We start from the raw sequence: 24,585 nt of genomic DNA, 5'->3' as shown, positions 1-24,585 counted from the left end.
AGACTGGGTGCTAAATCATATGGAAAAAGATGAGAAGCCATTGTAGTGTGGTCTAATAGAACTTTCTGGACTCTTGGACATGTTCCATATTTGCATTGTCCAGTATCGTAGCCACTAACCACTTTATGGTTATGGAACATGGAAACTGTGGCTAGTGTGACTAAGGGAGTGAATTTTAAGTGTTACTTCATCTTCATTTCATTTCAGTTACTTCAGTTACTTCAATTCATTTCACTATCAGTAGCCAACTGTGGCTTCCATGTTGGACAACACAATATTAGAGTGACTTAACCTGATTTGCATTTTCATAAGGTCACTCTGGCCACACAGATGGACTATTCTCTATTGAGAATAGACTATGGGGGCGTAAGAACAGAGCAGGAAGAACAGTAAGAAAGCTACCGCACTAATCTGGGTGCTAGATGATGTTACGTTGCACCAGCAAGATTGGAGGTGATGAGAAGTGGTTGAATTTTTTATCTATTACACTCCTAGATCCAGTGCCATTTGCTAATGATTTGGATATTGTTAACAATAATAACTTGGATAGTGAAAGAAAGAAAAGAATCAGTGATGACCCCAGTCATTTTGGCCCAAGCATCTGAAAAGAGAAAATTGCCATTATTGGAAATGGGAAGAACTAGGGAGGAACCTTTTTAAATGTGTTATCAGGCATCTGGTTTTGGAAACATAAGGTTGAGATCCCCATTGGACATTCAGGTGGTGATAGGAGGAAGGCAGTTGTTTATGTTAGTCTGGTTCAGAGGAAAGGGTCTAAGAGTAAAAATTGAAACAGAAAGAAAGAGCACAGCAAATACAATGATAGTTTACCCAAACCAAAGACGGGGTAGCCTCTCATGTCTGTACACTTACAGGATGCTGCCTTGGACTGCAACAGCTAGGTTGAGTCCTAAAAATTTTGTCTCCAGCTTTAGAAGATATATTAGCAGTGTATGTTGTATTTAATTGAAAACCTGGCCCAGTGTAGAAGCTAAGAGATGCAGCATCTGTGGGAGAGATAGGTTGGACTGTTCTGACACTTCATGAATGAGATGAGGTTTGGTATTTAGTCTCTCAGAACCTCAGTTTTCTCATCTGTAAGATAGAAATAACCGTACTTACCTCAAATGCAACTGCAAGTATTAAATGAGATAATTGAAGTGAATCATTGCTCAATGGTAAGCACATGGCAGGTGTGTAATAAGTACTTACAAAATAAATGAATATTATATGGAATTACTTTGATAATGTATTTCCACTGGTTGTAATCTTGAGAATGTAAAAAAAAACAAATTTGCTTTTCAGAAATCTGTAATAATGCTAATAGATCAAAACAAAAGAACAGCTATTTATGGACTTTCTAATATACGCATCTAATAGTGGGCTGTTACAGAGATAGTGGATATGTGCAGCAATTAAGAGTGGTCTCTAAAGTGTGACTTTCTGAGTGTGAAGCCTAGCTTTTCCTCTTACTAGCTGTATGAACCTGTGCCTTAGTTTTGTCATCTATAAATCAGGGATAATAATAGAATATCTTCATAGGATTGTTCCAAGGATTCACCAAGTTAATAAAGTAAGGCACTTAGAACCATGACTGGCACATAGTAAACACTGCTGAGGTGTTAGGAAATTAAGTTGGACTTGGCCAAAGCAATATAAGAGAGAACTTACAACTCTATGAGTTTCCAGGATTAAAAGTTAAGATTTCAAAGGCATGAACTTTTTTGGTTCCGAAAGCTCCTTTATGATGTAATGAAAGTAATCGGACTCCCCAGAAAAGTATACAAACACTATATAGCCACACAATTCTGCATATAATTATAGGACATTGGCCTTATCCATGGGCTTGGCTAAAGTCTCCTGATTTAACTCAACAAAAGAGAATAACCAAGGCAGAAAATGGTAAATAATAAATAGCCTAGATAATTGATGTTCCACTAACATTTCAGAAGAGGGAACGATAACTACAGGATAAGCTCTAGAAGAAGGTGGAATTGGAATGAAGCAGAAAAAAATAAAACCTGAGTTCAGTGAAAAAAAAAATGAGGGTCATGAGCATGTACTACAAAAATCTTTCATTCCAAAGACAGTGACTGCCTAAATAAGAATTTGCCTGCAAACAAGACTACAAGAAAATAAATATTTCAGTGGTTGAGGAAAGGCTCTGTTATCATTATTATTATTATTTTTTCACCCTGGCAGAGAAAAAAGAACCAAACACTAATTGCGGAGATTTGCTGGTGTCAGTGTTCTGTGACTCAGTGCCATTTCTGAGCTGAGCAACTAGAAACTTTCTGACTGATACATTATCATAATGGCTCTCAGTGGGCACAACATATGGTGTTACTTTTGTTTTCAACATGATATAAACCAGGTCCCTCACCCCACCCCCCGTATTAAAAATAACACACCATGATTTGCCTCCTTCCTTAGATAAAGAGAGGGCAAGACAGAAAATGTCACTGATCTCCTGGCTAATCTCCTGTAACCAGATAAATTGCATTTTAATTAGCAACTCTCTCAACGAATGCCTGGCTACTACATTTGCAGAAAAACATGCCACTAACATTATTTTAGTGTGGGATGCTCCTCATTTTAAAAATCCACCTCTTCTTATTTCTCTTCTTTTTCATCCCCAAATCAAATCTTTTATCGTTATAATCAGGAACTTCTGTTTGTTATAAATAAATAAATATTTACTGAGCTGGGCTAACTCTTTAATGGATACTTAGGAACCAGAGGAAAGCCTCTGTTCTGCCTATTTCAGTGTGCACTGTGTGTGTGTGAATATGTGTATCTTCTTTATTGAGTCTTTTATTCTTGTTTATTAAATCCATCCAGATCTCCAGAACTTTCTGTATTCTCTGATTCCATGTCTATCATGTTAGCTAAAACATGGTATCTTTTTTTGAATGGACATTCAGAACTAGTTGTAGTTGGGATAGTATAAGGCAGAAATAATAAACAATTATTCAGTTCAATTCAAACACATTCACTGGGTGTCTTCTTCTAGTTGCCAAGGGTTTTGCAAAGATCTGGGACTAGAGATAAGAGGCAGAGCCTCCTGCTCTCCAGGAACTCGCCTTAAACTCCCTCTCTGCCTCTGATCAGAAATTAGCACCTTTTTGAAAGTATGTACATGTCTGAATCCTCCATTAGATTAGGAACCTTTCAAAGGCGGAGGAGTAACAGTCATCTTTGCAACCCCAGAGCCTAGCAGTGACCAACTAGAGGAGCTCAATAAAAGCTGAGTGAACCAATTTACACGACTATCCTATGCAGTCAACTTGGGACCAAGAGTGTAGGCTGTGTTTGAATATGCTGAATACACCTGTCACCTTAACCAAGCTAGGTGCCCTGCATAATTAAATCTAGAAACTGACCCCATATTTCATTATCTTAGAATCTAATAAATTGCAAAAAATGGATGTCCCTATGGTGCTCAAATAACTGAGTAATTCAGTTTATTCACAGAGAGAACACATCAGTTCAGTAACAGGTCAGTGTCTGACTCGGATGCACAGGCAGAAGCCTTAGCTGTGGGGCATATTTAAGATGACCTTTTAGAGCAAGATGTTAATCTAGACATACCATTATGTGCTTAGGTGAGATACTGGCTTGATGAGTGTTCTTAGAAATTTAATTTAGTGACTAGTTCTAGGCTTGTCTGACTCTGTTGGCATCGAGTACTCAGTTTGCTGTATTGCAGTGAGTCTATGGATGAGAATATTGCCCCCAAAGAAAGGAAATACACAAACAGGCTTCTTCACTTCTGGGTAATTATGAAGCAAATTCCATTTAGAAAGTCACTGCAACACATGTGATATAAACAGAGCCTAGTGTGAACCATTTTGGTGTAGGTGTTTCAAGTTTTAGGGTAATATTCAAGTTTAAGGAATGTTTTCATTGGGCAAGTATGAAGAATGGGGTTTCAAGTTGGGGCTGAGAAGGTAGTTTAGGGTAATGGTTTTTCTACAGCGGTAAGGTAGGAAGTTGATCAGGCACCTCAGATGACCTGGGGAGCTTTCCCAAACTTGTCTGCTATCTACAGACTGGTCTGGCAGATAGGGATTTGCAGTGATATCATCAAATGAAAAAGTGACTAATACAAATGTGGATCAATTCTATACATGTTAATTGACAACAATATAAAACAAATCTTATTAGAAAGTTCTTGTGATTAACTTTGTTTTCACTGTTGGAAATTGACTATGCTCTATTTTCCTGAAAGTTGACCCATATATTTGTATCGGCTTTATTAATGCGACAAAGCAGTTCTTGCTGTTTTTTAAAAAGAAGACCATAGGCACTTCCATACACCGAGGGGCCAACAGAATTTATCTCAGAGAAATATACTGTTGTTAAGATGGGTTTATAGGCGCACAGGTTTATGTAGGTCAGAGAGGCAGAGCAAAAGGGAGTTACACTGCTCTAGGTAACAAATAAGAGGGCTAGAAGGGGGAAGTAAGGAGCTGGTATTTTAGGAAGAGCCCGGGAGTTGAGAGGGTTGTGTGTTACCAGTGTTTTCCTCTTTGGGATACCTGCCTCCCACGCTGTGTGCAGTAATGAAAAATTGTAAGCTGTGTGCTGAAAAAGTTAGTAAAACATCTCCACCGTCAAACTACAGAATGAATAAGTTTTGACTCAAAATACCTTTTATGAAAGCTAACTGGTTTTTGCGCTTTTACTCCCTTTCTTTGATTTTTTCCCCCATGAATGTATATAGACATAGTACATGTGAACTACATGTATGCATAGATGCCGTATTATGTAGGTATGATTATCTGGAAATAGTCCTTGCATGAACTAAGACTCACAGACCAAGTTCACACAGCTAGGAAGTGCCTCAGCATTCTTGATTTTATGTATCATCCTGCATTTCACTGGGCCTGTTTTGGTTTGCACATATCCTGATGCCAATAAACCATGGATTCTATTAACGTATTCATGATGTAGCCGGCAGAATACTGTATCCATAAGGGCACTTAGTCCATTCTCAGCTGCTTGTAGACTGCTCATGCCACTTTCTAAACCTTAGGCTGGCTTCTTCTTATTGGTAGGCATATACTCATAGAGAGCTGCCTTCTGACACTCAAATACTTGACTTCTGAAAATATTTAAGCATAAACCAAATATATATAACAGTAGATCTGCATTTGATATGAAATATATCCTAAAATCAAACATATATGACTATTGGATGAATTGCTATTTCTGTCTGCAACACTGTTTCTTTATTATTGATACAGCTTATCAAGAATAGACTGCCCTCAGTGTTGATAACTAAATTTACTTCTGTATTCCTAAATGCAGTACAAAGTGCTTTACCCAAGTGTCCTAATTTAGAGAGAGGTTGGTGGGAAACATCCAGTTTACAGAAGCCCTTCTAAATGGTAAGATAGAACTCTCCCACACAAATGAGTATTTTTAACTAACCTGAGATAAAAATAGTATATAAAATGTTCCCTTAGAGAAGAGGTTGTGTACAGGAACTCTCATTTGCCAAACTCCCTCATGAGTTCAAACCCAGGATTATAGGCAACAGCTATGTTTGCCATCCTTAAAGCCATTCCTCATATTTAAGAATACATGGGGACTTCCCTGGTGGCACAGTGGTTGAGAATCCGCCTGCCAGTGCAGGGGACATGGGTTTGAGCCCTGGTCCGGGAAGATCCCACATGCTGGGGAGCAACTAAGCCCATGCACCACAACTACTGAGCCTGCGCTCTAGAGCCCGTGAGCCACAACTACTGAGCTCTGGTGCCACAACTACTGAAGCCCGCGCATCACAGCGAAGAGTAGCCCCTGCTCGTAGCAATTAGAGAAAGCCCACGTCCAGCAACAAAGACCCAATGCAGCCAAAAATAAATAAATTTATAAAGAAAAAAAGAATAAATGAATTATGCGACATATGGTTTCTGAGTATGGGGTCTGGTATAAGCTTAGGAAGATAGAGGCTGCTGTGTACATGGAGTGAACCTGCCTAGCACTGTGTGGACAATCCACAAAGACTGCTGAATGAAAGAAGTAATGAATTAATGAATGCAACAACGTCAGTGTTTCATTTGCTAATCTGTTTACTTATGTTCTCTGTGTGGTACTTACTGTATCATTGGAAACAACATGACATGATCAAATGCCTTCTTTGGAAAATAGCATGACAATACAAAACAAAACAAGTGGACCATTTTTGATACTTATTTGAGAAAACCTAAATGAACAACATTGATAATGGCTCTAGAAATGCAAATTAATCAAATATGATAGTGTCCCAAATATTTAAACCTTTATTTTATTGATATTTATTAGTAAACATCACAGAAGAGAAAGAGACTTCAAGAGACAAAAAGGAGGTAAATAGAAATATTTACTATTTTTAGTCTCATTAAAAACATTCCTATCTGTTGTATTTGCTGTATGTTAAATAAATATTTTTTATATAGAGACAACAAGGATATATTTTCCCGAGAGAAAGAAGTAAACAGACATTTAATTCCACTGGAACTCCTAAATTGAAAGCTGTTGTGAAGGACTTTCCTAATACTGTGTTAATTAATTGACTCTGATCAGAAGCCAAATCAAGAATTTCATAATGAAGATGAAATATACCAGCTGCCTTCAAACACATGCATCCATATGCTATCACTGTTTTAAAATTCAGGCTGAAGGAAAATAACTTACCGGACACAAGAGTAATGAGAATCTTAGCACTGGTAGCTAAGAGACTGTGGAAGAATTTCAGGGTGGCTGGGATGTCTTTTACATAATACAGCACCTAGAAATGAAGGAAGAGAGAAAGAAGATGCTTTTCTATGCCAATGTCTTTGTTGCTTGGACTAAATACTCACTAGAAGGTTTGAGGTTCAAGTTGAGTGGATTTTTATTCAACAAAACACTTAAGAAATTTAAAAATTAAAGATGTTATATATAGAGATAGAATAATAGTGTGAGAAAATATTTGGGGAGAGGGGAAACTATGGTATTTACTCAACTAGAGTCAAACAGCTTAAACTTTACTCTTTCTGGCTTCATTAACACAGACATTTATAGCTTGAGACAGTCTGCATTCCACATGGGGGCACTGAATTCTAATGCTCACTCTATATTTTGTGAGTTTTAGTAGTTCTGGGCAAAAATGGTGCTGGCACCGTAAAAACATTCCATTTCATGGAGCGTTGCTTTAAAATTAAGCCCTTTGCACTGGCTTCACCGTAGGCTCACAGATGCTTTTTCTAAAATCATGGAAAATGTGACAGGCTTTGATGTTGACAGATTCTCTAGGGAAATGGACTGGATAAAGCCTAAAGTTACAAGCATGGTCCCAGGGTGCTAGGAGTCAGCCCACCCTTTTTTTTTTTTTTTTTAATCTTTATTGGAGTATAATTGCTTCACAATACCGTGTTAGTTTCTGTTGCACAACAAAGCAAATCAGCCATATGCATACATATGTCCCCATATCCCCTCCCTCCCATCCTCCCTATCCCACCCCTCTAGGTGGTCACAAAGCATCCAGCCGATCTCCCTGTGCTATGCTGCTGCTTCCCACCAGCTAACTGTTTTACATTCGGTAGTGTATATATGTCGATGCTACTCTCACTTCTCCCCAGCTTTGCCCTCCCACCCCGTGTCCTCAAGTCCATTCTCTATGTCTACCTCTTTATTCCTGCCCTGCAACTAGGTTCATCAGTAGCTTTTTTTTTTCTTTAGATTCCATATATATGTGTTAGCATACGGTATTTGTTTTTCTCTTTCTGACCCAGAGTGAAGTAAGCCCACCCATTTTTAATAACTGAACCATCTCTGGTGAAGTGCAGGGAGAGGTCTTTCCACCCAACACAGATAGAGCTTGGAATTAAACACTGGCAGTAGAAAATTTTCCCTAAGGACTTACATCACTGGAATCTACCCCCATAGACACTTCTTAATCTCATCTTCAGCTCTCTTAAACAAGAATTCAATATTTTATGTAGATGCCATGATAGAATTTATTGCGTAAAGCAAAAACAACCTAAGCTCTGCCCCTCTCACACAAATGAATGAAATACAATGGAGCTGCACACGGCTTGTGCAGCATCACAGGCCATATTTAGCATCATGTCACTCCATGCTGTTCATCACAGGGACCATACATAGACAGGCACCCAGATGCAGCTAATCCACAAGATGGCTAACGATCCATGACATGACCTGGCTGAAAAGAGGAGGTGGGTCATAGCAGATGCTCTGAAATTTGATCTAATAGACACAGAATCTCTGCAGTTGATTATGAATATTAAGTTGAAGGATGTCATGAGAATGCTAGGACCGCAAGGAGCAATAGAGAGACAGAGAAATAGCACAGAAAAATACAGAGTAGATGGAGAGGGACAGAGGAGTAAAGCAGAGGAAGCAGAGTTGCTATAAGAAAGAAAGAACAGACGTGGAGCTTTTGAGAGAAACTGGAGAATGATCTCTGAAGCTGCAACATTATAAAGAATTATATATATATATATATATATATATATAAATATAGATACAGATATAAATATAGTTATAGATATAGATGTATTTAAGTAGCTAGATAGTGCAGCAACTGCCATGAATTCTGTACACTAAAGAGAACAGTCTTACATATAGTTTTCATTTTGTTTTATGTCATATTACCTTATTTAGAGCATTCACTGGTATGTTTGTAGAATACAGATTTTTTTAAATGCTAAAAAAAAATTTTTTTTTATAAGAATGGGATCCAGAGCATATGTAGAGGGCTTGGCTTTTTTTTTTTTTTTTTTTTTCGGTACGCGGGCCTCTCACTGTTGCGGCCTCTCCTGTTGCGGAGCACAGGCTCCGGATGTGCAGGCTCAGCGGCCATGGCTCACGGGCCCAGCCGCTCCGCGGCATGTGGGATCCTCCCAGACCAGGGCATGAACCCATGTCCCCTGCATCGGCAGGCAGACTCTCAACCACTGCGCCACCAGGGAAGCCCAAGGGATTGGCTTTTGATAAAGGGAGGCTTTTGTAATAAGAGGAAAGAAAGACATGGTGCGTACATGTGCAGCTATGTTTGTAATTTTGGAGAGTGAAAGATGATTTTCTACCTGATGGTTCCTCTTTTTGCTACAGAATAGGACGTGAGGTCATCAGTTGGAAATGAATGGTGGAGGAGGGGTTACAGGAGGTATAAGGAGAGAGAGGGAGGTATGAAATAGTTATACAGGTGACCCTTGAACAAGGCAGGGGTTAGGAGCACCAACACTCTGTGCACAAATATTCACGCATAACATAGAGTTGGCCCTCCCTATACGCAGTTTCTCTGTTTCTGGAGTTCTGCATCCAGTCATGTAGCATTTATTATTGAAAAAATCCACATATAAGTGGACCCACGCAGTTTGAACCTGTGTTGTTCAAGGGCCAGCTGTATGAGAAGGTGGGAAAGTAAGTCTAGTAGAGAAACATAGGTTTGCTGAGCAATGTAAAGCACTCCCTTATAGGTAAAAGATTTTGTCTGCTAAGAAAGCAAAGATGTAGGATTGCCTGGATATGCTGATCTTGGAGTCATTTCTTCCTATGATTTTAAAAACTTTACTCCTTTGGGATGACTGTGCTTGTGGACTATAGAAAGCAAAAAGCATCTTGTTGTTCATCGTGGTATTTCTAAAATATACACATCTTTTAATGGTAGCCAACACCCAAAGCCTATACACCTATATGCTAACCAGATATGTCAGTGACCTCTGGAAGTATGTCCCCATACCACCTACTGAATTGTCTCCCCCTTTCCAAGAAATACACTATAAGTGCTAGACCATGGAAATAAATTCCTATGTAATGACTGACTAATGTCAGTAACACTCTGTTGACCTGAGAAATCATCTAGCCTGCCCTTCTGTCATGTGCACACGAGCCAGGTCATCAAAAGAAGGCAAAAGCAAGAGGATTCAGAAAAACTCTGGGATGTTGGTCCATCCAGACCATTAGAGTTACTGGAGAATTGTGTTAGGATGTGTTACACTCTACTATCTATGAACTTTCAATCCCACAAAAGTTAAGCCAGCATTGAAAAAAAAATCAGTAACTATGGGGGTATTTTGCAGAGAGAAAACTGGCTTTTTAAATGTTACAGAGAATCTCTTAGTATTGTCAACAACTTTAACTTCAATTTGGACAGATAATGGTCACTTGTAAAATCAGAAATCAGATTTACATTTTTCTTTTTAAAGTTAAAATATTAGGTACTCTGAAATATTTCTGAAAAATCTTTCTTCTGAGAGTATATAACAATAAATATTTCTTACCTGAATCATATGAATAAAGTCCCACTTCGGAAGTTCTTTTTTCTCCATCATTCTATTTTGATATTCAGATGATGTCTCCTTATGCCAAGTAAACTTTATGTTCTCGAGGTTTGATGTCTTGGCTACAAGCTCTAAAATACGGAGAAGAGGTGGCACACCGTCAATTTTAACTGCAAATTCGGAACCCATTTCCATTTAGAATTTTAATGCAATCAGTGTTATATACATAACAGATATAAAGCACATTTTTCTTTTTTATAAATCTCCAGAAGACCAAAGAGTTCATCCTAGTTTTTCCTCTAGTGTTAAATGAAATTAAAGAATGGAGTCAATAAGAAATAATTATGAGAATCCTGATCAGACATAGGTACTATTATCTCAGTGTTAATGGGAAATCAACTGGTGAATTTTATCAATGGAAAATTGATGTAAGACAGGTGATATGATTCTGTAACTCAGGAATCAGCAAACCATGGCATGGGCCATATCTTCCCACCACCTATTTTTAAATAGACTGCAAGCTAAAAATATACACTACTTTCTGATTTCATGCTTCTTTCATATCTTGTGCCATTACACTTTTAAATGGTTGAACAAAATCAAAAGAAGAATAATACTTCATGATAGGTAAAAATGATATAAAATTCAAATTTTAGTATTTATAAAGTTTTATTTCAACATACCCGCACTCATTAGTGTATGTATTGTCTATGGCTGCTTTTGGGCTTCAGTGGCAGAGCTGATTAGTTGTGACAGAGACCATGTGGCCCTCTAAGTCTAAAATACTTACTCTATGGCCCTTTTTAAAGAAATGTTTCCTGATTTCCTGCTGTAAGCAATGAAACGTAAGCTCTTTAAGGGCAGGGATTCTGTTTAAATACCTCTGAATGAATTAATGACTCTGTCTCTAAGAATAAATATCAAAAATAATAGTTGATGACCAGGGGAGGGATGGAGAGTCAGTTAAAAAAAAAGGGGGGGGGATTCTAATCACTATTTATATTCTGAGATGTTTAGTCATTCCTGCCAAGAAAACAAATTAATCAGGTTCTTCTCTCAATAAGCTTACAAAGAACATACCACAGCAGCTATGTTGTTAATGATTGAAGGGACACATTTGGGATGACACGCTTTTCAGAATAGAATTTGATATACAGCACCATGGATTACAAGTACCTTTGTACTTGGTGATTTGTTCAGCAGTTGGTTCAACAACTTCATTGTTGATACTAACTCCTGGGTATTGAGCCTGCACTTTGGAGAGGATATGAAGATCAATTTCACCTGGAAAAAAAGCATAGGGAACAGATCACCTCAGTCCAGAAAGAAATGATTAAGAATAATTTGAACGAGTTTATTATCTCTAGGAAAGCCCAGCATAAATAAAGAATAATACTCAGCTTTTGCCCTGCCACAATGTCTATGATGCAGAACAGCTAAGTTGTAAGTAGGAATAATAATGTGATTTGAGGAGGGCTATGATTGCTATTCATTCATTCACTCATATAGCCTTTATTTAATATCAATTATTATATTACAGTAAGTCTAAGATGCCCTTCATTATAGGATGCAAACAGCCCTTCTTTTTATATCACTAAATCAGAAAAAACACTGTCAATTATAATTTTAAGATTTCATCAACCGGAAGATGTATATCAATTTCAGAGATGTTAAGTATGAAAAAAACATGCCATAGAATTGATAAATTAGGCTAGGCCAGATGCATACAAAAAATATGTCAAATACAAAATATGTCAGGTATAAAAAAGGATAAAAAAGTATATCAGACATGTGCCCTCAAAAACACCATGGTCTAGTGGTATAGACAGACATGGAAAGAACCCTGCCTGGGTTGGACCAAGGTGGGAAGGAGAAAGGAGACGGTGAGGGGGAGGATAGGAGAAGAGGCCAGAGAGAGGGAAAGCTTCATGGCAGATCACTCCTGAGCTCTGTGTTACAGAGTAAGTGGAAGTTAGCCCAGGGACTTCTGGGGAAATGGGAATTGCAGGTAGAGAGGACAGGAAGTCAGGAAACAGAATCGTATATGTGGGACTACTGGCAATTCACAGTTTTGGAATGTTAGGCAAGGCAGTGCCTCCATGCAAGAGGTGATCTCAGAGAGGTAAATGGAGAGGAAGTTATGGCAGAATAGATATTTATGTATTAATTCATGCACCAATGACTAATTGATTATTTACTATGTGCCAGGCACTGCACTAGGCTCTAGCAAATGATGATAAGAGGAGCAAATAGATACCTACCCTGATAAAAATTTAGCCTGCAGGTGACTAATGTAAGAGGGATAGATGATGGTAAGTTGGATAGACTTGAGTTCCAAACCTGTCTGATCCGCTTACTTGGTATTAGGACCTTTGGAAATTTGCTTTATCTCTCCAAGGTGCATTTTCCTCATGAGAAAAACAGCAATATTAATAGTACATAATTTATTGGGTAAGAGGATTAAATGAGGCAATGCATATAAAGCACAGTGCAAAATAGAGTTGGCACCTAATAAATATTAGCTGTTCATTATTTTTATTGTTATCATTGAGTCCTTCTCTTTAAAAATCTCTCTTCCTTCCCTATTACTGATGCCTCCAAATTAAGTTTGCACTTTTATTCTCTTAGTTATGATGTTGACCTTCACTAAAACAGACTTATCTGCTGGCAAGGCTAGCATATGAAAATGACATTAGTCTTTAACATTTTGGCATAAATGGCATTAACAGAACCTTTCCAAGGTTAGATATGGCGGGCGAAAAAAGCATGGGTCATAAGACTGAGAGGTCTGAAAAGGAGGAGATGAGGAAGATAAATCAGGAACAAAAGATGCTAGACTAGGAAAAGAGGGCCGTCTAATGGTATAATGAGAGTCCCAAGTACTGGTAATGGGAGACAGTGGGGATTACGGGGGGAGAAGATATGGGAAGGAAGCTGAAACAGAGGATGAAGAAGCCTATGTGACAGTTTTCTCCAAAGCCGGTCCCACCAACCTGACACCTTTTAGTCCTTCCTTAATCATTATTCTAGCCGTCATTTATTGGCCACCTATTATTTGTCAAACACTGTGCTAGGCACTTGACTTGAAACATCTCACTTAATCCTGACCACAGTGCTATCACAAACGCCACAGTATTGTTCCCAACTAGATAAGGTGATTTGAGTAATTTGACACTGAGGGGACATTAATGTGCCTAAAGTTTAAGGCATACTTGTCTGACTCCGAAGTGTTTGTTTTTCTAACAACTTCATACTAAGAAATAGGAAAACACCAAATACTAAAAGGACATAGGAAGCTTTTCTCTACAGTAATTATTTTTGGAGGGTACAAAAGATAACTAAAGCAAAAGGCTGACAGGAAAATCTGTGGACTAATGAGAAATAGAGAGACTCCAGCTTGCCCCAAAAGCCCAGAGGCCAAAAGTTCTGTTCTTGTCTCTATCAACCTAGCCATATATTTTATTTTATTTTATTTTATTTTATTTTATTTTATTTTATTTTATTTTATTTTTTCTATTAACATGCAATGATTTTATTATTTTTTTAACATATTTATTGGAGTATAACTGCTTTACAATGGTGTGTTAGTTTCTGCTTTATATCAAAGTGAATCAGTTATACATATACATATATCCCCATATCTCTTCACTCTTGCATCTCCCTCCCTCCCACCCTCCCTATCCCACCCCTCTAGGTGGTCACAAAGCACCGAGATGATCTCCCTGTGCTATGCGCCTAGCCATATATTTTAGATTAAAAAAATCATTAATTCTGAGGCTCCCAAATCCAACATTTTAAAATTCAGATAGTGGGATCTACCCAAATGGAAGAATCTATCTAGCACATCCCCAGGGCTCGTTCCAATCGTGTCCCTTTCCCAACCTGCAGAATGTTCTACCATAGAGCCACCCAGTCCCGCGTCCTATGGCAATGACAGAGGACACAATTCTAGAATTGCAATGGAGACTCGGAACCCGTAGGTTCATGTAACAACCTCTACAGAGCATAAGCCCACGTGTGGACACAAACCTTCTGTGCATTCACTGCTGGGTCCCTAGAAAAAATGAATGAATAACAAGAGGAGATAATGAAATTATTTCCTCAGGGGGTAGCACATAAAATGCAGTTCTGACTTCATAAGTCAGGTGACCACACTTCTTGTTTGCCAGGGACAGTTGTACTTGCTCCTGGTGCTAATGTCCCATCTGGTTTTGTTTCCCAAGTTTCTTTAATTTTTAACAAAATATTATCACTGCAATTTTATTTTTGAAAATACTTTTTAAAAAAATAACTATATTTTAAAGTTTTTTGTATTGAGATATAGTTGCTTTACAATATTATATTAGTTTTCAGGTGTACAACAGAATGATTCAAAATTTTTATAGATTATACTTCACATGTAGTTATTATAAAATATTGGCTATAGTCCCTTTGCTGCTGTACAATATAGCTTATTTACTTCATACATAGTAGTTTGTACTTCTTAATCCCCTACGTCTATCTTGCTCCTCCCCCCTTTTCTGTCCCCACTGGTAACCACTAGTTTATTCTCTTTGAGTCTGTTTCTGTTTTGTTATATTCATTCTTTCATTTTATTTTTTAGATTGCACGTATAGATGATAACCAAGTATTTGTGTCTCTCTGTCTGACTTATTTCACTTAGCACAAGTACCTTGTAGGCCCATCCATGTTGTTGCAAATGGCAGAAGTTCATTCTTTTTTATGGCTGAGTAATATTCCATGGTGATATATGTATCACATCTTATTTATCCATTCAACTGTTGATGAACACTTAGGTTGCTTCCGTATCTTGGTTATTGTAAATAATACTGCTGTGAACATTGGGGTGCATGTATCTTTTTGAATTAGTGTTTTTGTTTTCTTTGGCTATATACCCAGGAGTGGAATTTCTGGATCATTTGATAGTTCTAGTTTTAGTTTTTTGAGGAATCTCCATACTGTTTTCCATAGCAGCTGCACCAATTTACATTCCTACCAACAGTGTCCTAGGGTTCCCTTTTCTCCACATCCTTGCCAACATTTGTTATTCGTAAACTTTTTGATGACATAAAAGAACTATTTTATAAATTGACCGATATAATAAAAACAGTTTGTTCAATAAATAAATATTTCAAAAAACTGTAATAATTTTACTCCTTTTACTCCCTCCCACTCTCACTCTTAAAAGTATCCTGGGTTTGACAATAAACAATGTCACCATGCTCGTAAGACACTTATTTTCTGTGTTATGTTTGTTATTTATAACAGACTCTATTATTGCTTATTGTGAGATTATATATATATATATATATATATATATATATAGAGAGAGAGAGAGAGAGAGAGAGAGATCTCCCATAAGACAATATATTCCTTAATCTCATACCATATGTAGTTTGCATTCTTGTATCACTCAGAAATAAGAGAAATGCATTTAAAAAAATTATTTATATGAACCTCTTTCCCCCAAAAAAGAGAGTCAGTGGAGAGGTAGTTCAGATGTTCTGTAGTATTACAGTCTAAACATGTAGCATTCAGTTCTAAATAAATTTAGTTACAAATATTTTCTTGATACATCACCTATACTGTTTACTTTCCATCCAGACATCCAAGCTTTGCTCTTTTCTTCATCTTCCCTCCCTGGCCACCTGTAAGTTTTCCTGCTAAATGTTTCTTTACTTCCTCTTTTCCATCCATACTAGCAATGTCCTTGTTTAGGCCCAAATTACCTATCTCTTGGAATACTAAAATAATAACCTAAACATTCAGCCTGTCTCTGCTGAACTTTGTCTCCCTCAAAGCCATCACTACAACAACCATTTAAAACCCTGAGCTAATAAGCAAGCCCAATATTTCTGAGGTTAAAACCTTCTGATGACTAATCAACTGGATTAAGTCCAAACTCCTTAACTGAGCACAGACCACCTTGCCTGCTTTCTTATTCTCATCTCTCACAACTTCATGTTTTGAAACTCTTGTCTCTAGGAACCCTGAATTTCTTGGATTTCTATGCTTCTCTCTCCCCCTCGCCCTCCCCCATTGACATCATGACTCTTCCATACATTTTGCCTGTGCTCTCTCCTCTGCCAGGAAGACTCTTCCCTCACCACCTCACTTCATCTGACTGACTCTTAGGCACGAACTCTTCCACACATCACTAACTACCTCGGTAGTCTTTCTCACAGAGCCTAGCATTAACATCAGAATCCTTCAGACAGAAGCTGCCAGTTATTTGACTGGAGTTGGCAACACAGATAAAACCTTGTGTTCCCTGATCTGAATTATTGCTTTAATTCACTTATTTTATTCACTAGCAAAGGCTTGATTCCAATGAGTTTGTTAAAAAGTATCAAGGACTCTAAAATGCTAGATTAAGCAACTGAGCAGGTTGATCATTAATCACTGAAAAGCATGTGAAGGGTTATCAGACCCTATAGTACCATGAGCCAACAGTAAAGAGATTCAAACAATGAAAAAAAAAAAAGAAAGAAGATTATTTGTTCTTTCTTGGCTGAATCCTTCTGAATAGGAGCCATAACATTATGAATGTGTTCCAGTATCAGACGTTAAATGCCCTATAAAGGCTTTTAAAGAGCGCCCAAGCCAAACTAATATGCCAAAAGAATGGGGGAAAGTAAACTAGAAATGAATCAGTCAAATAACTCAGAAATTCTCCACAAATTCAGGGTAAACAAAAGAAATGTGGAAGCCAGCAGTCTGCTGCTTTTATTGTGCATTGCAGAGCCTTCTGGAAATCTTAACTTTCAGGTCCAGAAAACAATATTTAAGAGGAATAAGGCAGTACTTATTCATTTTATAGTCAGTCTCCTTTCATATATGATCTCTCGTTAGGCATTGCTTGATCATAATTCTGGCAATTGTAGACTACTTATTGATGACATCCTAAGCCTTTAGGCCAGCAGTTGTTTGAGTTAACTAAAGCCTTATTATTACGTTTCCCCCTAAAGCTTTGGAACAAAATCTGCAAAGTTTCCTGTGACAAATGGAAAAATTATAGGGATTAAGTAAACTCTTTTCAATATACCATCCTTCTTTTTTTTTTCTTTTCTTTCCTTCCCTCCCGCACCCCCTTTTGTGACTAGCAAAACAAATTAATGATTTTGGAGTCTGGGCATTTTATGATGATGTAACTGATTTTCTCAGTTGATCAATATGTGGACCTTGAGCAAAGTTAGGAAAATCCAAACATGTGTCAGCATGAATCAAAGATTATTTTCTATTAGTCTGAGTTGTGGGTTGCTTTTTTTGTTTGTTTTTTTGTGTTTTTTTTCTATTAGGCTGGGTTGTGGGTGTTTTTTTTTTTTTTTCTGTTCTGTTCACTCCTGTGTTATTTTCTATCCTGACTTTTTGATTTGGGAAGTTAAATGAAAACTAAATTTTTAAAATCTCCTTCCTTGCAAATCTCTTTCCTTTGTACTACTCCGTCCCTCAAATCAGCTACAACTATATAGTATGACTTCCCATGTCTCCTTTCTGACCTAAGTTGAGTGTTTTACTTAATTTCACAGTCAGATATTTTTGTGGTTATAATACCTTGCTTTCACATGGGCCATATTTTAAATGCATCATACCTATATTTGAAGAGCGACATATAGTTGAAACCTGACAGTGGAACTTAAAAAGTTCAAAAATAGGGAAAAGGTAGGGATATTATCTTCCAGACAACTTTTCTCCACTCCCTGAACTTCAAGGATATATTTCATGAGATAGCAGAGGAATGTTGCCTTTTTGCTTGAAATCTGAGGTCATTTGATTAAAAAGGAAAAAAAAATATGAAAGGAATAGTTAGAGGCTATAGAGAAAATTGAACTCAAATTTAGTATTCACTAGAAATATGCAAATTTGTTAATATCTCTGCCCTTTAAATTGCATATCTGTAAATTAGGGATAATATGGTCTACTCTGCAGGGTCACTCTGAATGTTAAAGGCATTATATGGAGATAATTTACCACAGTTTATGATATATAGTAATAATTCAATAAATTAAAGTTATTATACATTAATTCAACAAATATTTTTAAGCACCTACTAAATGCTAGGTTCTAATCACTGGAGATACAGCAATGAATAAAATAGACAAAAACATCCAACCATTATGGATGATGATAAGTCCCATGGAGAAAACCAAGGCAAAAAATAGCAAGGGGAAGCCATGAGGGGAAGCTCTGTGATTTTCAGTTGGGTGGTCATGTAAGCCTCCAGGAAAAGGTGACATTTAAGAGAAGGCTGAAGGAGACTGGGAAAGAAGGAAATGAAGATTTGCCTTTCTAAATGGGCAGCTCCATAATAAAATGACACTGTGAAAGAGCACTCATCATGTATTCGTGATGGCTTGTCTTTCTGACTGAGCTACATTCAATGAAACACAAAGCCCAGCTTGAGAACCCTGGGGCTGCCCCAAATAAGAACATCCTCCATGCCAAGAAAGTGGAGGATTAAAGACTGGTCAAGTTATCTCCAGCCATTTGATTTCCATCTATTCTTGCTTCATTTCTAATATCAAAATATATGTGAATTCTTTAGAGTATCAGCAGGAAAAATTTTATTCTATTACAGTTGCATTAAGATTACAATCTTCCTTTTTCCCTCTACTAGAGTATCAGGCACAAAAAAATTGTTTCTAGGGAAAAAAAATTGCCCAGATAACTCTCTGCTTAGTGATGAAAAATAATTTCAGCTATGGGTTTGCAACCAGAACAAGAACAATCTGATTCTGAGCTGCAGTGTAAAAGATAAAACATTCTTGACGAGATCCCTTCTCTTTTCTCTCTCTCTCTCTCTCTCTCTCTCTCTCTTTTGCCCCCCTGGGAGCCTCAATATGGAGGCAGTTCTGTCAGTATGGAAAGACAAGAGTAGAATATTAAAATAGCTGGAGAGTCTCAGGCAGGGGATTATAAATATAAATTTGGAGCCAAAAGGGCATTGCCATTTACTCTCATTTGTCTTCTGGCTGTTGGCCCAGGAACAATACTGCCTGATTGCTTTGCAACTTCAGAAGAAAAGCCATGCTACCAAAATGTTCTATGAAACACAAACATAGAGAAAATGTCCCAAAGGGTGCTGAACACTGAAGTGTAGAGATATTTCATAAACAACTCAAAAAAGACTGCGTTTTGCCTTACCTTTCAATTTATACATTTTAAACATAAAGATATTTGCTACTTCAGCACATACATAGAGAGGTACATTCTATACCTACCATATTATGATGTTTATAAGTTATATTGAATTACCCTTAATAAAGTAGCAACTTTCTTCTACCTTCATCATGCCCAAAGACAGGATTTATAAGATGAAACTACTTGAGCTGACAAAGTTAGTCCAAGATAATCACGTAGTTGGTGTGATTTCATCAATATCAGCATGCATCCGTGTTCTTACGCGCTCTTAACCTTCACGATCTCTCATTTGACCCTTACACCATTGGCCCGCCACATTAATAGTGGTTAAAACACAAATGTTACTGAGGAAAATTTTCCACCCTAGTGTGCGTAAAGTCTGAGAGCTTGTTACCCTTGTAGAAAAAAAAAGCAAGAAATAATCAACAGAAAACATCAAGGACCTGAAGGACCAGAGAGCTGACAACCACCATCCTCTTGATCCACATCACCCTCACTCTCATCACCATGGCCACCATGTTCTCGCAGCAGCCATGGGAGAACAGATGGACTCTGAAGAAAAGCTCTGGTACGCTACAACACAAGCGAGATTGTTCTTAAAGTATTCGTATGGGTGCAATACTATTACTGGTGAGTCAGAAATAGCCAAAGGAAAATTGTCATGAAAACGTGTGTCAGAGCAGTGCTTTGGGCATCAGCCAAACAGCTGAAGGAACTGTCAGAAGTCAGTGAGTCTATTCTTTACCATCATCTCTCATCAACTATAAAATTATAATTTAAATTGGGTTTATTTTTCCTGTCCCTGGCTGTAAAATTAATACTATAGAAAACTCAAGACATAGAAGTGTAAAGTAAAAATAAAATAAATATCTCACTACTGGAGAGAGCAAAGGTTAATGTTTTGGTTTATTTTCTCCTAAGTTGTTTTTTTCCCCTTTGAGGAAATAATTTTCTTTAGTTTACCCGTTATGATTATTATGTATAAGAATTATTTTGACTTTCCCACTTGAGAGTTAAACCATGAATATATCAAAATTTATTTGAAAGTGCTATTCGTATTCTCAAAAACGGGTATGTGGAATAATCAATTTCATTATTAACCTTTTATATATAATATAAATAAAAGTATATATCTAAAAATATATAAATGTGTGCATTTATATGTGGAAATATATATGAATATGTATTTATACATAGAAATACATTTTTATATATAGTTTTATATGTATAGTTATACTTAGTTTTAAGTTTTTTTGCTATTCTGAAGCATCTGACAATGAACTGTGAATTTTTGTGCAAAAATCTCTTTGCAGATTAATTCCAAGAACCAGAATTAATGATTAGAATGAGATCCTTGATCTTTGGTGATATAAAATAAAACAAAACAAACAAAAAAAAAGGTGTCAGAAGCTAGCTGCTGAGAAAGGATGCAGGCTAAAGAACTAAAGAACATTCTCAGGGGCCCTCTGGGTAGGCAAGACCAGTCCAATTGCTGGAACTCTTGGAGGTGGGGGGCTGAGGTACAGGGTGGGTGGAGAGGATGTACAGAAACTATGAGGAGAGGCTGAAGCAGCAGCAGGGGCTGTGTTGGGACATCAGGGATTGGCTATTTACCAAGTATGTCAGTATTTTAACAATGAGCATCACAAGGGCCTTCTGCAATAGATGAATATCAGAACTGTTCTTGATATATAATGCCACGCTACTGTCAGGAAAACTTCGTTTCATTTCAAACTCTTACCTTTTGTACATGAAAGCTTTCATGTCACTGTAACCTCATCACTATTGCATATTTGCTTTTTAAATCTTCTCAAATTGTTCTCAGTAAAAATTTGAACTTTTCTTCAAATAGGTTTATTATATTTTGTACTGAATATATTAGTAGCTCAGCAATCCAGTTTTTTTTTTTTTTTTTTACCATTTCTATCAGTTTGTTATCGTTAATAGAGACAAAGCCTCAAAAGACCTTGGGCATTGACCCCAATCTCTAGGACCCCCAATCCCCTTGTGGCATATATGATTAGGTTCACCATGTATAAAATGAGGATGACAGCAGACACCCTACACCAGGGTTACGTGACTGTGTGTATTAAATCACAAAGTTCTATTCAATAGTGTATGTCAAGTAGAAGCATATTCACCGACTAAGAGACTGTGTCCCAAACTGGCACAAGAACTGGGAAGATATGAACTTGTCCTTCAGCAAAATTACACATAACCACATGCCACAGACTTTCTAGTACATTGTAAAATAATCAAAACTGTAAATGAAAAACACTCAGATGTTGACAAAAAAAGAAATGTGTATCTACCATATTGTTTTCTTCCTATTTTACCTTTATCAGGCCATTACTGCATTCTTATTAATTTTAAGGCTATACAACTGAGTTTATTTGCTTTTCTAAGTATACAATCATTTAATCTGCAGATAATGATAGTTTTGTCTTCACTCTGCTCATTATCCCCATTTTCCTGTTTCAGGCCTTATTGGATTAGCCAAAACAATCTTGTTTATTTTCGTTTTAATGACAGTGGCTCCAGTATTGTAGCATTATGTTCACGTCTCTCCATTCTGTACTGTGTCTGTCTTTAACAGTACTTTCATGTTCACTGAAAGTTTTAAATACAATACAATGAGGTAAACTATTTTGCTGAATTTATATATGTAGAATAGTTTTTTTCAAAATAACATAATTATGAATGCCTTTAACAATACTTTATATCTGATGCCCCAAATTATCTGAAGTAGACAGTCCTAAATCCTACAGATTAATAATTGACTAGAGTCCATATCCTTCCGGTTATGGAATAAGTGCTAGCATGCTTCACATAAGTAAAACAGTTCTTACTCATGTCAAGTTAGAAAGCAATTAGAATCCAGACAAAAATCGTCTGCATGTCTAGAAGTCCTATTTAAACTCTACTTCTTCAATATAACCAAACATGGTGTTAGCCACACCACTCTGGAGAAATGCCTACCTCTTTCTGGAAGGTTACTCATAAGATCATAGATTTTCTGGACTGAAAGCACCTTTAATGGCCCAAACATCCAAGAAATCAGTGCCTGATTCCTTTCCATAGCATATGTGCAAAGTGTTTTTCCAGCCTAAGCTAGTACTCCTAGAGTGACTGCTCTTTAGATCCCAAGATGTGTGCTTTCATTTCTGAACAGGTTTGATCATTAGTAAATTCTAATACCGAACAAAGAAATCTCTCTCTTTTAACCACTGGCCCTTTATGGGCAAATATTCTGTGGTTTGCTCAATAGGAAATATCTGAAGATGACAATAAGCACATTCAAATTCTTTTTCTAGGCAAAGAAAATCCCCCAATTCCCTATATTTCCCCAGTCATTCCTTAGTTGCTGATATAGACTGTTGGATTACTCTAGACCATTGGAAACATTAACCTTTGCTTCCTACCAGCTCCTGCTTCTAAACTGGATACACTGGCTCTTCCAGTTCTTGCCTTAATTACATTTTTCTACTTCTATCCACCTAGCTTAAACTTCAGGGTCACCTTAACATGTCATTTATGAAGGGAAACAAGATTAATAATCTGATAAAATTAGATTTTCAAATAGCTGGTCTTTACTAAATACCGAATCTCTCTTTTGCCAAGTCGATAATTAACTTTTATATCTATTTATTATAGTTTGTTGGACTGGACTACAATCAAGAGACTTGGGTTTTATTCTGCCTTGATGGTTCTCAGGCTTTTTGTTTGTAGAATGAGGGTATTGATGGTCTCTAAATTCTCTTCTGTTTTTTAATCTCTGTAGTAATGTTGGTGTCTATATATTACAGAATAAGAAGACAACCTAACTCAACATATGTCAGCATAATTATTTTCCAAAAAATGTTATAAAAGGGTTTATACCACCTGTGTTTCATATGTGAATTGCTTCAGTGGATTAAAAATTTATATATATACTATTATATAAGTTATGACACCTGAGTTGGTACATAATAGGTTAATAAAAATAAAAGTAGAGAGCTGGATAAAATGAGATTATTTGAGTCCTGTCTAAACCTTATAAAATTTTCTTGCATTTGAACATAAGAACTGAACAATGCAGCAGATAAAATGATTATCCTTGAAGCAAAGCCCAGAGCAAGGAGAAAACATTGCCCATTACTCCTTCTGGAACCTTTTTCCATGTATAAAATGTGCACTATAAATTAACAGCATTCTCCCTTACCAAAAAGAGTATGGGTTTCTTTTTCTTCATGTACCATCAAACATAAAGACAACACTCATTAAAAGTTGAATAATGAAGAAGCTCCATTGGGTGGTTTAATTTTAAGAAGCATCAGTGTTGAAGATGGACCAAAAAAGCATGTTCTATGAGACTTAGAATACAATGCGGTTGCTCTCAATAGCTAAAAACAATTGGGAATTCCCCGGCGGTCCAGTGCTTTTACTGCCGAGGGCACGGATTCGATCCCTGGTCAGGGAACTAAGATCCCACAAGCCACCAAAAAAAAAAAAAAAAAAAAAAAAAATTGTTGATATGAATACTCTAAGACCTCGAATAAAGTAAAGCATTCTCATTGCTCACTTTGTTTCATGAAAGCATACAAACTTATGCACATACACATACAGCGTTACACTTCTCTATTTGGCCTTTGTAAAAGCTATATGGTCTATATTTCTGTACATGATTTGTTTTTCTCCTGATTTCCTCTCTTTATTTTGTAGATACATATAATATTTATTTCAAACATTCTCCTGACATTAAATATATAATCTATAAATAACAGTGCTGCTTATCAATTGTATTTCACTGATGTAGTAGATCACTTACATGGAAGTAAGTAAGTAAGAAGACCTGGAAAAGTTTTCCATCAACTTCCTTTCTTTTGAACTGCTCAGAGCCCTAATAATTGCTTGGCTTCTGAACTGAATTGCCAAACACCTTTTTCTTTTTTTTTTTTTTTTTTGCGGTATGCGGGCCTCTCACTGTTGTGGCCCATTGTGGAGCACAGGCTCTGGACGCGCAGGATCAGCAGCCATGGCTCACGGGCCCAGCCACTCTGCGGCATGTGGGATCTTCCTGGACCGGGGCACGAACCCGTGTCTCCTGCATCGGCAGGCGGACTCTCAACCACTGCGCCACCAGGGCAGCCCCAAACACCTTCTTCTAAAACCTTACATTCTCTCTTAAATT

The 24,585-nt window shown here is 37.1% G+C and overlaps 1 protein-coding gene and 1 long non-coding RNA gene across 2 annotated transcripts in view; one reads left to right on the top strand and one right to left on the bottom strand.

Moving 5' to 3' along the window:
* The window catches only part of LOC309809171, a 193,395-nt gene that overhangs the window by 78,361 nt on the left and 90,449 nt on the right, over nt 1-24,585 (top strand). The window lies entirely within an intron of this gene.
* The window catches only part of HNMT (histamine N-methyltransferase), a 39,191-nt gene that overhangs the window by 4,610 nt on the left and 9,996 nt on the right, over nt 1-24,585 (bottom strand). Inside the window, exons 3-5 of the mRNA XM_082631531.1 lie at nt 11,451-11,558; nt 10,275-10,405; nt 6,682-6,775 (exon numbers count right to left, since the gene is read on the bottom strand). Of these exons, the coding sequence (XP_082487657.1) occupies nt 6,682-6,775; nt 10,275-10,405; nt 11,451-11,558 (333 nt within the window). The remainder of the gene's footprint in view (nt 1-6,681; nt 6,776-10,274; nt 10,406-11,450; nt 11,559-24,585) is intronic.

Source organism: Mesoplodon mirus, assembly GCF_964341445.2.
Source record: "Mesoplodon mirus genome assembly, chromosome: 8".
Taxonomy (NCBI): Eukaryota; Metazoa; Chordata; class Mammalia; order Artiodactyla; family Ziphiidae; genus Mesoplodon; species Mesoplodon mirus.
Note: the sequence above shows the minus strand (reverse complement) of the source record. Positions and strands in the feature narration are given on the sequence as shown.